At 42.3% G+C, this 13,396-nt stretch overlaps 1 protein-coding gene across 1 annotated transcript in view; it reads left to right on the forward strand.

Moving 5' to 3' along the window:
- Tex14 (testis expressed 14) overlaps positions 1–13,396 on the forward strand; it is an 82,761-nt gene that overhangs the window by 65,500 nt on the left and 3,865 nt on the right. Inside the window, exons 22-25 of the mRNA XM_013013092.1 lie at positions 1,106–1,174; positions 4,054–4,131; positions 5,770–5,866; positions 11,338–11,427. Of these exons, the coding sequence (XP_012868546.1) occupies positions 1,106–1,174; positions 4,054–4,131; positions 5,770–5,866; positions 11,338–11,427 (334 nt within the window). The remainder of the gene's footprint in view (positions 1–1,105; positions 1,175–4,053; positions 4,132–5,769; positions 5,867–11,337; positions 11,428–13,396) is intronic.

A 13,396-nucleotide genomic window follows, 5' to 3' on the forward strand; every position in this document is an offset into this window, starting at 1 on the left:
ATACATGTGATCAGCAGCATGGGGATATTTAGTAGTGGTTCAACCAGATGAGCAGGAGTTCTTTGTTTCTTAAGTCCTGTTAGTTTTGTCGTATCTAGGACAGATTCTTAGAAAACAATTTTGAAGTCAAAGGTTCTGAGAGTATTAACAGCTCTTGAGGCTTACTGCTTTTGTTGCATTAATTTTAATGTCTGTGCCTTTAGTAGAACTCTTAGAATTTCCCATAAGGGAATAAGGATTTTGTGAGTTAGGTTAAGAGTTCGTTGTTTGTTTTTTGTTTTGTGTTTTTTTGGTTGGTCATGGGACCTGAACTCTGGGCCTGGGCACTGTCCCTCAGCTCCTTAGCTCAAGGCTAGCACTCTACCACTTGAGCCACAGCACTACTTCTGGCTTTTTCTGCTTATGTGGTGCCAAGGAATTAAACCCAGGGCCTCATGCATGCAAGGCAAGCACTCTACCACTGAGCCACCTTCCCAGCCTGGTATAAGAGGTTTTATTATATAATAATTGACCATTTGGGGCAGGACCCAAAGTATGGTTGCTTCTGTATCTCCTGGCTCAAAGTGGGAAAAGTCTCCCACTTTGTGCTTTCATTTTGGCTGTGCCAGAATCCTGTATCCCTCCAACAACCATGATTCAGATTGTGCTTCACACTTAGGAATTTGTACCTTAATTAAAAGATCCTTAGGAAGATTGGGGAGGGCTGAGAAGGTGGGTCAGTGGTAGAGTGCTTGTAATGTTTGCATGAAGTCCTGGGTTCAATTCCTCAGCACTGCATAGTGGCATTGTGGCTCAAGTGGTAGAGCACTAGCCTTGAGCTGAAGAGTTGAGGGACAGCACCCAGGCCCAGACTTCAGGCTCCACAACCAACAAAAAAAAAAAAAGGAAGAAAGGGCAACAAATAAAAAGTGCTAGAATAGGAGGATGAAAAAGGGTAGTAAAGGCCATTCACATGTTAGGAGATGTCTACTAAGGCTGTTATGTAAAAGACTTCCTTCTTTCTTAAATTTGTCCCTCATAGTCAAGTCTATGGGGAGCTGAGAAAAATGCAACTTAAGACCAAGAAGATATTACTATTTTCTCCTTTATTTTTTTAAAGAACTAGTGGAAGCCATCTCACAGCATCACATTGATGAGCTACCACCACCATCTCAGGAGCTACTTGATGAAATTGGTAAGGAACATTCAATGTAAAATCTACTCCTTGTTCCTGTAAGTAGGTTATGGTCACTGATCATGATACAGTTTCTTTTTCTCAGATCAGAGCACTAATACAAAATGTTCTATGAAAGTCTGGTTGAATATATAAAATTTTGAAAGAGGCTGGCTGCAATAACTGGCTCATATCTGCTCTTGTTGTGTTTACTTAAAAGGTTTTATGGTATGCCAGGCACTGGTGCCTCACGCCTGTAATCCTAGCTACTTAGGAGGCTGAGATCTGAGGATCACGGTTCAAAGTTACCCTGGGCAGAAAAATCTGTAAGACACTTATCTCCAATTAACCACCAGAAAATCAGAAGTAGCCCTGTGGCTCAAGTGGTAGAGCACTTGCCTTAAGTCAAGTAGCTCAGGGATAGCACCCAGGACAGACCAAAAAAAAAAAAAAAGAAGAAGAAGAAGAAAAAAAGAAGTTATGGTAATGATTCTAAAGGGGAAAAAGTCAAATGGTTTGTGATGGTGAACTTTTTTGATTAAAGGAATTCTCTTTATCTCCTTTTCAGTCTACACACCATTTCTTAGATGCCTGCTCAGGCCAAGAGTTCTATTTTTATTTTTACAGGTAGCAGAAAGGTATTGGAACTGTGGATAGATCTCTTTTCTAAGATCAGGAGAGTAGTGGGACAGAACATGAGACTAGAATTTTTATTGAATAGTATCAGTCTATTTGCAGCTGGATGCCTGTTATTGGACTTATGATAGTCCAGGTCAGTTCTTGCTATAGAGCCTATGGAGAATTTTCTAAATCAGGTACTAGTCAGTTTTCAAGATCTGAGGTTGTGTTTGATAAGAAATAAGAATTTACTGGTATAACTCAAGGGAAAGCTACCCTGTAGGCTCTCATAACCCTCAGACCCTGTCCCATACCCAAAGGAACTTGGTTAGAGTCAGTCAGGGCTGAGTTGTTTGTTTTTTTTTTTTTTTTAATTACAAGCCCTTTCTGCTTTCTTTTGTGTCTAGGGACAGAACCTAGGCCCAGTACCTTAGGCAAGTGCTCTACTGCTGGACTATACCCCAAGTCCTATAGGCCCTTTTTTGCCTCACTGAAGCCTTCCCCCAGTGCCACAGGGTTGTTGGGTCTGGGCTCTTAGGGACAACACTTTGTGCCATGATTTCTACCTCTGAGACTTTCTAGGTACTTCTTGCAAATTCTGCCTCCTTAAATGCTTTTCTTAAAATAATGATACAATTTTAGCAATGGAGGTTACCACCATATATCCTGTCGAGATAAGTTCTTATCATTTGTTCTTCAGCCAGGGCTTCAGGCTTCTTTGCAGTTTGACCATAACTGATATTTTGCCTCTGGATCCTGCTGTCTTCTCTCTGTAGTTACAGTTGAACTCTCCCTATACCTTCCCAATTTCAGCAGCTGTAGTCCCATGCTTCTTCCTAGGCTCTGGCCTCATGGCATTGTTGTGCTTCATCATAGTCTACAAAAACCTTCCCACATTTTACGTTTGTTTTTTTTTTTGTCGGTCATGGGGCTTGAACTCTGGGCCTGGGCGCTGTCCCTCAGCTCTTCAGCTCAAGGCAAGTGCTCTACCACTTGAGCCACAGTGCCCTCTCTGGTTTTCTGGTGGTTTATTAGAGATAAGAATCTCACAGACTTTCCTGCCCAGGCTGGCTCTGAACCACGATCCTTAGATCTCAGCCTCCTGAGTAGTTTTTCTTGGTAATAGGCCTACTTACCCAGTTATTATATATCAGTATTTTTCTGTTTCCCTGGACATCTCACCTGCTCTTTTGGAGGCTCCACATGGAAAACTCTAGGTTCCTGGCAGGAACCTAAAGAGAAGAGTCCTTTACAACTTTAGGATATAGGTAATTATTTAAGAACAGCAAGGGGTTATTGTTATTAAGGATGAAAATGATTTTTTTCTATTTCACATAATTAAATGATCTTTTTAGGTCCTCTTGCTGGCCAAGAGTTGTCAAGTGTGGCTATTATCCTATATTGCAGGAAGGAGACCCACCAACCTGCCCCTTCTCAGAATACACCCATGCCTGTGAGCTTAGGGTGGCCTGCCTGTGCTCCCCACAGCTAGCTCTCTTGTTCTGATATGCTGTGTTCCGAGGAGTGCCTAACAAATGCAAAATAGCTACTGAGTTTAGCAGGTGCTTATCTTGGTCTAGTGCATTTCTTTAGTAGCTGGAAATGGTGATATCCATTGCCTTCTGTCTTTATAGTTAAACAGTATGACATATAGACAGTATAGATAATGATGGAACACTTGTATACCTCTGCAGTTGAGAGTATAACATGGAGATTAGAAGCATAAAAATTAGAGCTGGACTCTCTAGATTCAAATCTCAATTCTCCCACTTATTCCTGTGATCTTGGTTAACCTTAATTTCCTCTTCTTTTAAACAGGACTAATAATACTGCAGTCAATCTCATAAGGTTGTTGTAAGATTGTGAACATTAATGATGCATTTATGTACATGAGCTTAGAAACTGTACCTGCCATAAAGAGCTCCTCAAGTGTTATGTGTCTTCTTCATTATCACCATCATCATCATCAGTATTTTTTATCTTGAGTATTATTCAGGATTTTGTTTTACTTGAAGAATTCCTTTCAAACACAGAATGCTCTAGAGCAGTGGGTCTCAAACTTAGGCCTAGAATTACCTAAAAGCCTTAAAATACAAATTACTGAAGCACACTGCAGAGTTTCAGACTCCACAGATCTGGAATGAGGCTGGAAGATGTGCATTTCTAACAAGTTCCTGGGTTATGCCAGTGCTGCTGGTCTAAAGACTGCCCTTTGAGAACCACTACTCTGGAGGAATGGTGTGATGTGGAATGAGTTACCTTCTGCTTTTGTACTGTGACAGAGCAACTGAAGCAGCAGCAGGCCTCAGCCACAGTGTCTCATGCAAACACAGCATGTGATCCAAGGGTCATTGAAAATGGTGAGCTAATTGCCCAGATCTTTTTCATTAGATTCTTTTGAAACATTTTTCTTTTTAATTAGCATATATTAATTATACAAATGAACTTCATTCTGGTATTTCCATACCTGCATATAATATTCTTTGATCAAATCCACTCTTATCTATCCTCCCTACCTTAAAATAATTTTGTTCTATTTTAATTTGTGTGTATAAAGCACTTTCGTTTTTGTTTTTGTTTTTTGGTCCTAGAGCTTGGACTCTGGGCCTGGGCACTGTCTCTCACCTCTTCAGTTCAAGGCTAGTACTCTACCAGTACTAGAGTACTAGACACAGCGCCACTTCTGGCTTTTACCGTGTATGTAGTGCTGAGGAATCAAATCCAGGGGCTCATGCATGCGAGGCAAATACTCTACCACTGAGCCACCTTCCCAGCCCCGTATGAAGCACTTTTATCATATTCATTGCCCCCTTCCTTTTACCTATCCAATCCTGCTGATTTCCTCTTGCAAACATTTGTTCTTTACACTCCTTTACACTCATTCTTTTTCCCCTTGTTTTTGTTTTGTGTCTTTTGCGAGAGAACATGTGATGTTTCTCAATCTGTATTATTTCATGTAACATGATGATTTCTAGTTCTCTCCATTTTCCCACAAACAACACAATTTCATTCCTCTCTATAATTGAATAAGCAAGTTCTTCCTGTACTTCTGTCCTTGACAGTATAGTTGTCCACGGGGTGAGGTGGAGATGTGACTGTGAGGTCGGGCACTGCTCCTTCTCATTCCAACAGTTACTTTTGTATGGCCAGCTGTTTAAATCTGAACCTCATTTTTCCTTACCTTTAAATGGGAATAATAATTCCTATTTCATGATGTACATAATAGCCTCAGTTCAGTGCCTGGTATGTTGTAAAACACTTCTCAGATGTTAGTCCTCTTCCCTTATAGGACTATGGTTGAGATGAAATGAGAAAATTCTTGGTATATATTGAGGGCATATCTCTTTTCCACTCAAATTTCTTCCCTAGTTTTCACTGAAAACAGTGAATCCTCAATCAGTGAATCCTCAAAGTAAATTTATTCCATCTATTTTCAAATCACTTCTTTTTTAAAAAAGTTTTAAAAAATTATTTTGCAGTACTGGGGAGTTGAACTCAGGACCTCACATTTGGTAGGCCTGAGTTGTACTATTTGAACTCTGCTGTAGTCCTCATTTCCTCTTTTGTGTGTCCTGTCTTTCCTCTGCTTCCCACACCTCCCCTTTCTGAACCTTGGCACAGACTAGGTTTCCTGTAGCTTTATCTGGCACCAAAAAGGTCCTAAGACCCCAGAAACAGCTGCTATGAATACAGGTATCCTGTGGTTTGCCACCTGGCATCATGGGAAGAGATGAGCTTTTGCATTGCATGCTTTAGAAAGGCTTTGTAAATTTTCTTTGTAAAAATAAAAGTTATCTCTCCCCTTTCTCCTCTCCCTTCACTCTCTCCCTTGTCTTTCCCTTCTCTCTCCTTTCTTTCTTACCTGTCCCCTACCCCACCTCTATATTTTTTTGCATTATTGGGATACTTGAACTCAAAGTCTCACATTTACTAGGCAGGCACATTACCACTGAGTTATGCCACCAGCCCCTACAATTAATTCTTTAAATTGTTTTTAGATCAAAAGCGTTCAGAAGAACAAGAAGCTGACAATAATAAAGAAGATAGTTTGCTTTGGACCAAAGAAAATCAGGACCTAGGAGAGGACACAGAGAGGTAATACTAAAAGCTAGACTTTCAAAAAGATTTAAAGAATTGTGTTTTTTGTTGTTGTTGGTGGTGGTGGTTGTGGGGCTTGAGCTCAGGGCCTGGGCTCTGTCTCTTAGCTTTTTCGCTTAACACTAGTGCTCTGCCACTTTAGCCACAGCTCCACTTCCAATTTTCTGGTGGCTAATTATAGATAAATGTCTCATGGATTTTCCTGCCTGGGCTGGTATCAAACTGAGATCCTCAGGTCTCAGCCTACTAAGTAGGATTATAGGCATGAGCCACTAGTACCTAGTTCTAGATTGGTTTTTATTACTTGTTTCTATTCCTATTGATAAATAATAGAAGTGTAAGCCATCTTTTCCCAATAATATCCTACTAGTCTCTATTTTTTTAAAAGAGCTTTTTGTTTAAAAAAAAATACATTTTAGAGCTGGGAAGGTGGCTTAGTGGTAGAGTGTTTACCTTGCACGCATGAGGCCCTAGGTTTGATTCCTTAGCACCACATAAACAGAAAAGGCCGAAAGTGGGACTGTGGCTCAGGTGGTAGACCACTAGCCTTGAGCTGAAGAGCTCAGGGACAGTGCCCACGACCGACCAAAAAAAATAAAATAAAAATAAAATACATATATTTAAATTGTGCACAGAATGAGGAAGAACTGAGCACAGAAAATGTTCTAGTATGAGTGAAATTCAAACATGATCCAGGAAAGAGGCAACCAGACAGCCAACTGGCAAAATCAAAAGTTAGCCCATAAAAGTCTGACCCCAACCTTGTATGGCGCAACAACATAAACATTTTCTCCTTGTAGCCGGGTGCTGGTGGCTCACGCCTGTAATCCTAGCTACTCAGGAGGCTGAGATCTGAGGATCTCGGTTCAAAGCCAGCCCGGGCAGGAGAGACCGTGAGACTCCTATCTCCAATAAACCACCATAAAACCGGAAGTGGTGCTGTAGCTCAAGTGGTAGAGCGCTCGCCTTGAGCTGAAGAGCTGAGGGACAACGCCCAGGCCCAGAGTTCAAGCCCCATGACCGACCAAAAAAAAAAAAAATAACAAAATAACATTTTCTCCTTGTAACTTGCCTGACCAACTGTTTTCTCTTAAACTATGTCCTAGTAAGTTTTTACTTTCTCTTAAAAAGATAGCTTTGTGTGATAAAATGCAAGTTAGCATTTTAAGAGTATATTACAATAGTATTAAGCATTTAGATAATTCCTGGCTTAGGATGGTCCAACTTTATTTTTTTGACTTTTTATGATCAAGGTGATGTACAGAGGGGTTACAGTTACATAAGTAAGGTAGTAAGTACATTTTTTTGTTGTTGTTTTTTTTTGGGTCCGGTCATGAGGCCTGAACTTTGGGCCTGGGCACTGTCCCTCAGCTCTTCAGCTCAAGGATAGCACACTACCACTTGAGCCACAGTGCCTCTTCCGGCTTTTTTTTCTCTTATGTGGTGCTAGGGAATCGAACCCAGGGCCTCATGCATGCAAGGCTAGCGCTCTAGCGCTGAGCCACCTTCCCAGCCCCAGAGACTCTTATCTCCAATTAACTGCCAAAAATGTCAGAAGTGGGGCTGAGTGTTATTAAAGTGGTAGAAACAAAGTTCAAGGACAGTGCCAGGTTCAAGCCTGAGTTCAAGTCCCAAGATTGGCATGCATGCGTACACACACACACACACACACACACACACACACTAGCTGTGAGACAATGACCTCATTGTGGTTTTGATTTAAAATACTGAGGATTGAACTTGGGGCCTTGCACATGGTATGGTAAGTAAGTAGTCTGACACTGAGTTACATCCCAAGTTCCTGTTTTTTGTTTTTTGGGGTTTTTTAAGTCATGGGCTTGAACTCAGGGCCTGGGTACTGTCCCTGGACTTTTGCTCAAGGCTGTAGCACTTTGAGCCACAGTGCCAACTCTGGTTTTTTAATGGTTACTTGTAGATAAGAGTCTTACAGGGGACTTTTTAGCCCAGGCTGGCCTTGAACCATGATCTCAGCTTCCTTAGATTATGGGTTAGGGTTACAAGCATAAGCCACCCGTGCTCAGCTCCCAGTTCCTGTTTTCTTTTTGAGACAAAGAATCTCAGCATTGATTTTTTTTTTATATGGTTGTGGTCATTTGTATATCTACTTTGGAGAAATGTCTCTTTGCATTCTTTGTCAATTTTTTTTGTTGTCAGTTATGGTGCTTGAACTAAGGACCTGGTTGCTGTCTTTGAGCTCTTTTGCTCAAGGCTAGTGCTCTATCACTTTGAGCCACAGTGTCATTTCCAGTTTTCTGGTTGTTAATTGGAGGTAAGTGTCTCACAGAGTTTCCTGCCTGGGCTGGCTTTGAACCGTAATCCTCAGACATCAGCCTCCTGAGTAGCTAGGATTACAGGTGTGAGCCACCAGCACCTAGCTTTTTTTTTTTTGGTCGGTCGTGGTGCTTGAACTCTGGGCTTGGGCACTGTCCCTCAGCTCTTCAGCTCAAGGCAAGCACTCTACCACTTGAGCTACAGCTCCACTTCCGGTTTTCTGGTGGTTTTATTGGAGATAGGAGTCTCACGGTCTCTCCTGCCCAGGCTGGCTTTGAACCACGATCCTCAGATCTCAGCCTCCTGAGTAGCAAGGATTACAGACGTGAGCCACCAGCGCCCGGCTAGCACCTGGCTTTTTTGGTCAGTTTTTTTTTTTTTGTCAATGGTAGGGCTTGATCTGAGTCTGGGCACTGTCCCTCAGCTCTTCAGCTCAAGGCTAGAGCTCTACCTCTTGAGCCACAGCACCACTTCCAGCTTTTTCTGTGTATGTGGTACTGAGGAATTGAACCAGGGGCTTTGCATGGTAGGCAAGCACTCTACTACTAGGCTACATTCATACAGCCCTTTTTTTTGGTCAGTTTTTTGATAGGTCTATCTTCTGTTGTTACTGGGTTTTGTTTTGTTCTAACCACTTTAGGAGGCAAGCAAGTTTCAGCTTGTTTAGAATATTTTAATTAAAGTTTTAACTCTTTTTAGCCACTAAAAGAGAAAAGGACAGTTTTCCAAACAATTCAGTCTGGTTGCCTTATGAAATCTGGTTTTGGAAGTAGCGCTGTAGCTCAAGTGGTAGAGTGCTAACGAGCTGAAGAGCTGAGGGACAGCACTCAGGCCCAGAGTTCAAGCCCCACGACTGACAAAAAAAAAAGAAAAAGAAATCTGGTTTTGGTCTTGCCTCAGAAGTTCTCCTTTTACTGTGTTGTAAAGTAAACCATTTCAGCTCATTTTCTTTGCCTAACTTCTTTTGTCTTCTTTTAGCTGTCAGTCAAAGCTAGGAATAGGGTGAGCAATATTTTGATGTAGCTTTGTTTCAAATCAAGTTTAGTGCAAAAAGAAAAAAAAGTTATCTAAGTTTACACTTGAACCATTCCTAATCCTGACCTTACAGAATCTGCTATTAGTTGCAAATGATCACATTTAACATGAATTTGTCTTACTTAGTAAGAGATCCATTGGTGGCAGGGCTCCTGTTAGTGCCACTAGGGATTTAAGCTCTTTTTTGTCCTTCAGATCTACTGTCTGTGACATAGTGCCATTTGTTTTTGGCTTGTCATCTCTGATTGCAAAGATGCTGATGTCCACACATTAGAGAGAGATAACAGGATGGGACAAAGGAATATGTTAGCTGAATCTTCCCCCTCTTGATCCACTTTTGTGCAAGTACTGGGGCTTGAACTGAGGGTCTGGATGCTGTCTCTGAGCTTTTTTTAAATCCAAGATTGGTGCTTTGCCACTTGAGCCAGCTCCACTTCTGGCTTTTTGGCAGTTAATTGGAGAGTCTCATGGACTTATCTGCCTGGGCTAGTTCTGAACTGCAATCCTCAGACCTCAGCCTCTTGAGTCGCTATGTTTTTAGGTGTGAGCCAGCAGGGCCCTGCCAGATCTGTTTCTTTTTATCTGGAAAGCAAAATCTTTTCCAGAGACTTTGGTGGTGGTGGTGGTGGTTGTAAGGCTTGAACTCAGTGCCTGTGCACTGTCTCTGACCTCTTTTGCTCAAGGCTAGCACTTTACCATTTTGTGTTACAGCTCTACTTCCAGTTTTTGAGTAGGTAATTGGAGATAAGAGTCTCATGGGGGCCGGGCGCTGGTGGCTCACGCCTGTAATCCTAGCTACTCAGGAGGCTGAGATCTGAGGATCGCAGTTTAAAGCCAGCCCGGGCAGGAGAGACCGTGAGACTCCTATCTCCAATAAACCACCAGAAAACCGGAAGTGGCACTGTAGCTCAAGTGGTAGAGCGCTTGCCTTGAGCTGAAGAGCTGAGGGACAGCGCCCAGGCCCAGAGTTCAAGCCCATGACTGAAAAAAAAAAAAAAAGAGTCTCATGGGGGGGCTGGGAAGATGGCTCAGTAGTAGAGCGCTTGCCTTGCATGCATGAGGCCCTGGTTTCGATTCCCCAGCACCACATAAGCAAAAAGAAAAAGCTGGAAGTGGTGCTGTGGCTCAAGTGGTAGAGTGCTAGACTTAAGCTGAAGAGCTTAGGGACAACGCCCAGGCCCAGAGTTCAGGCCCCATGACCAGACCCCTGCCCACCCTCCCCCCCAAAAAAAAGAGTCTCATGGGGACTTTCTGCCTGGGCTGGCTTCAAACCTCAGTCCTTAGATCTTGGCCTCCGGAGTTGCTAGGGATACATGCATGAACCACTGGTGCCCAGTTCTCAGGTTTTTGTTTGTTTTTTCCAGTAGTGGGACTTGAACACTGGACGTGGGCACTGTCCCTGAGCTCTTCAGCTCAAGGCGAGTACTCTACCACTTAAGCCATAGTGCCACTTCCAGTTTTCTGGACTTTTCTGCCCAGGCTGACTTTGAACTATGATTCTCAGATCTCAGCCTCCTGAGTAGATAGGCTTACAGGTGTGAGCCACCAGTTCCCAGCTCAGGCCTTCTTAAAACACCTTAATAGCATCTTCTAGACAGAGAAGTTTGTAATGCAAAACAACAACAAAAAACTTAATCTAGCTTCAAGTAGAAACTAATTTAATGACGTGGCACTTTGGAGGTGGCGTGATCTCATGGATGCTGACTTTTGTCAAAGGGCTAACAACTATTTTAGTCCACATGTAAATTGGACATAAGTGATCTCTATGATCTTTCCAAGCTCTCATTTTCCCAGTGAAAATACCAATTGTTTGGGGTTTTTTTGTGTCTTTTTGTTTGTTTGTTTGTTTCTGCCAGTCCCAGGGCTTGAACTCAGGACCTGGGTGCTGTTCCTGAGCTGCTTTTGCTCAAGGCTAGCACTCTACCTCTTGAGCCACAGTGTTAATTCTGGCCTTTTCTATTTATGTGGTCCTGAGGAATTAAACCCAGGGCTTCATGCATACTGGGCAAGCACTCTACCACTAAGCCACATTCCCAGCTGAAAATACCAGTTTTAAGTCCCTTCAACTCTGAAGTGGTTTCCTTCCTTGTCAAGGGAGGAAATTTACTGTTGTCTTGTTCTCTTCACTTGCCTTTGGACAGAGCTCATTCTACTCTCGACGAGGAACTGGAAAGATGGCTGCAGCTTCCTGAGGAGAGCATGGTGATACAGGACCAAAAGGACTCTACAAGGTTATTGTTCCCTGCTAGGGAATCATTTTCTTCTTGTTGCTTTACATGGGGAAAAAACATCCACAAAGTTTATTATATGCTTAAGGCATAGAAACATTTGACTCATTTTCTTCCTTTCAGAAAACGGAGCTAGGTTTTAGAGTTTTTAGAAATGATTATCTGATGATGACATTACAGTGCTGTAGATAAGCCAGTCATGACTTCATCTGTGTGTACTTTTACATTTGCCTTCTCCCACCAACCCTCCAAGATACTGATGAGCAGATTGATAAAGAGTATAGAGAGGCCAGGCACTAGTGGCTCACGCCTGTAATCCTAACTACTCAGGAGGCTGAGATCTGAGGATCGAAGCTCAAAGCCAGCCTGGGCAGGAAAGACCTTGAGACTCTTATCTCCAATAAACCACCAGAAAAACAGAAGTGGCACTGTGGCTTAAGTGGTAGAGCACTTGTCTTGAGCTGAATTGCTGAGGGACAGCGCCCAGGAGTTCAAGCCCCATGACCGACAAAAAAAAAAAAAAAGTATAGAGAGAACCCTGTAAAACTGATATTGGCCCTGCCACCCTCAACCTTTTCAGCAGTCATTTGAATTAAATCAGGAAAAGCATGTTTCTCAAATTTTATATAACTAATTCTGGGAATGCTCATTAAGGTAATGATACAATGAGTATACAAAATGTTTTTGACAAGTAGAAATATTAGAGGCTTTATTTATTTATTTATTTATTTATTTTTGGGTCCGGTCGTGGGGCCTGAACTCTGGGCCTGGGCACTGTCCCTCAGCTCTTCAGCTCAAGGCTAGCACTCTACCACTTGAGCCATAGCGCCACTTCCGGCTTTTTTCTTATGTGGTGCTGAGGAATCGAACCCAGGGCCTCATGCATGCAAGGCAAGTGCTCTACCACTGAGCCACCTTCCCAGCCCCCAGATGATTCTTAAGACACAATGTGGAGCTCCTTCCAGCTGTCACATTTTAAAACAGATATTAACAAATGGAAGAGTGTAGCTACATAATGGCCATGGGGCTAGAAACTAGGTCATGAAAACAGCTGAAGGAGCTGGGGCAGCTTAGTCTGAGAAGAGCAGATGGATAGAGAATTTGATAGCTGCCTTAAATACCTGAAATTCTGTAAAGTGAAGAGAATCAGCTTACTTTCTTCTTCTAGAGGACAGAACTGCTGACTCAAATTTACATAACAACAGATTTTTTACGTGTAAAGTACAAACTTTCTTATGGTACAGCCATCAGATCGGGGAAACAGCTGTCTTTTCACTTACTTCAGTAATGGCTGCTGCTGCTCAGGCAGAGGCTAGATGACTCTCTGGTCTAGGGTATTTGAGCAGAAGTAGAAGATAACCCAATGGCCTCATCGTGTTCTTCTGCCCATCCGTCCTCTCTTTTGTCTCTCCTACCTCCAGCCCCAGACCATCTCTCCTCTCTTAGCCCTAGGGCTTGCAGCCTGGCCTCTGCTCATGATGAGAAAGAGCTTTGCCACTGAGGTATACAGCATTACCCTCTATAGTGTTTCTTTGGTTTAGCCAGCATCTCTTGAGCACACAAAGAGTACTGTTAGGCTGGAGGTACAGTGGACTATGTCTCAGCTCTTAAGGAGCTCATAGCTAAGTAGAAGAGATGGCTCCTGCTTCATAATTTAACAAATGTGGTCTTGACCTGTCAGATACTTAAATTACTCAGACATTTCATAGCTATGGGAGTTTAACAAAGTGGAATTAAAGTAAAATGGTGATTTTGACAGAGATACTAATTGCAACATAAATACAAGCTGGAATGTGTTTATTTTTTCTATAAGGCTAGTAGCTAACAATAGAGTCTAATTAAGCTATCTAGATCAGACTCTAGCTCTAGGACTTAGTAGCTTGTTAATCCTCTATGCCTCAGTTTCCTCATTAAAACTAGGGATGGTAGTAGGAACTGCATCATGTAGTTGTTATGAGAATTTTTTTTTTTT

This window comes from Dipodomys ordii, unplaced genomic scaffold, assembly GCF_000151885.1.
Source record: "Dipodomys ordii isolate 6190 unplaced genomic scaffold, Dord_2.0 Scaffold19, whole genome shotgun sequence".
NCBI classification, from domain to species: domain Eukaryota; kingdom Metazoa; phylum Chordata; class Mammalia; order Rodentia; family Heteromyidae; genus Dipodomys; species Dipodomys ordii.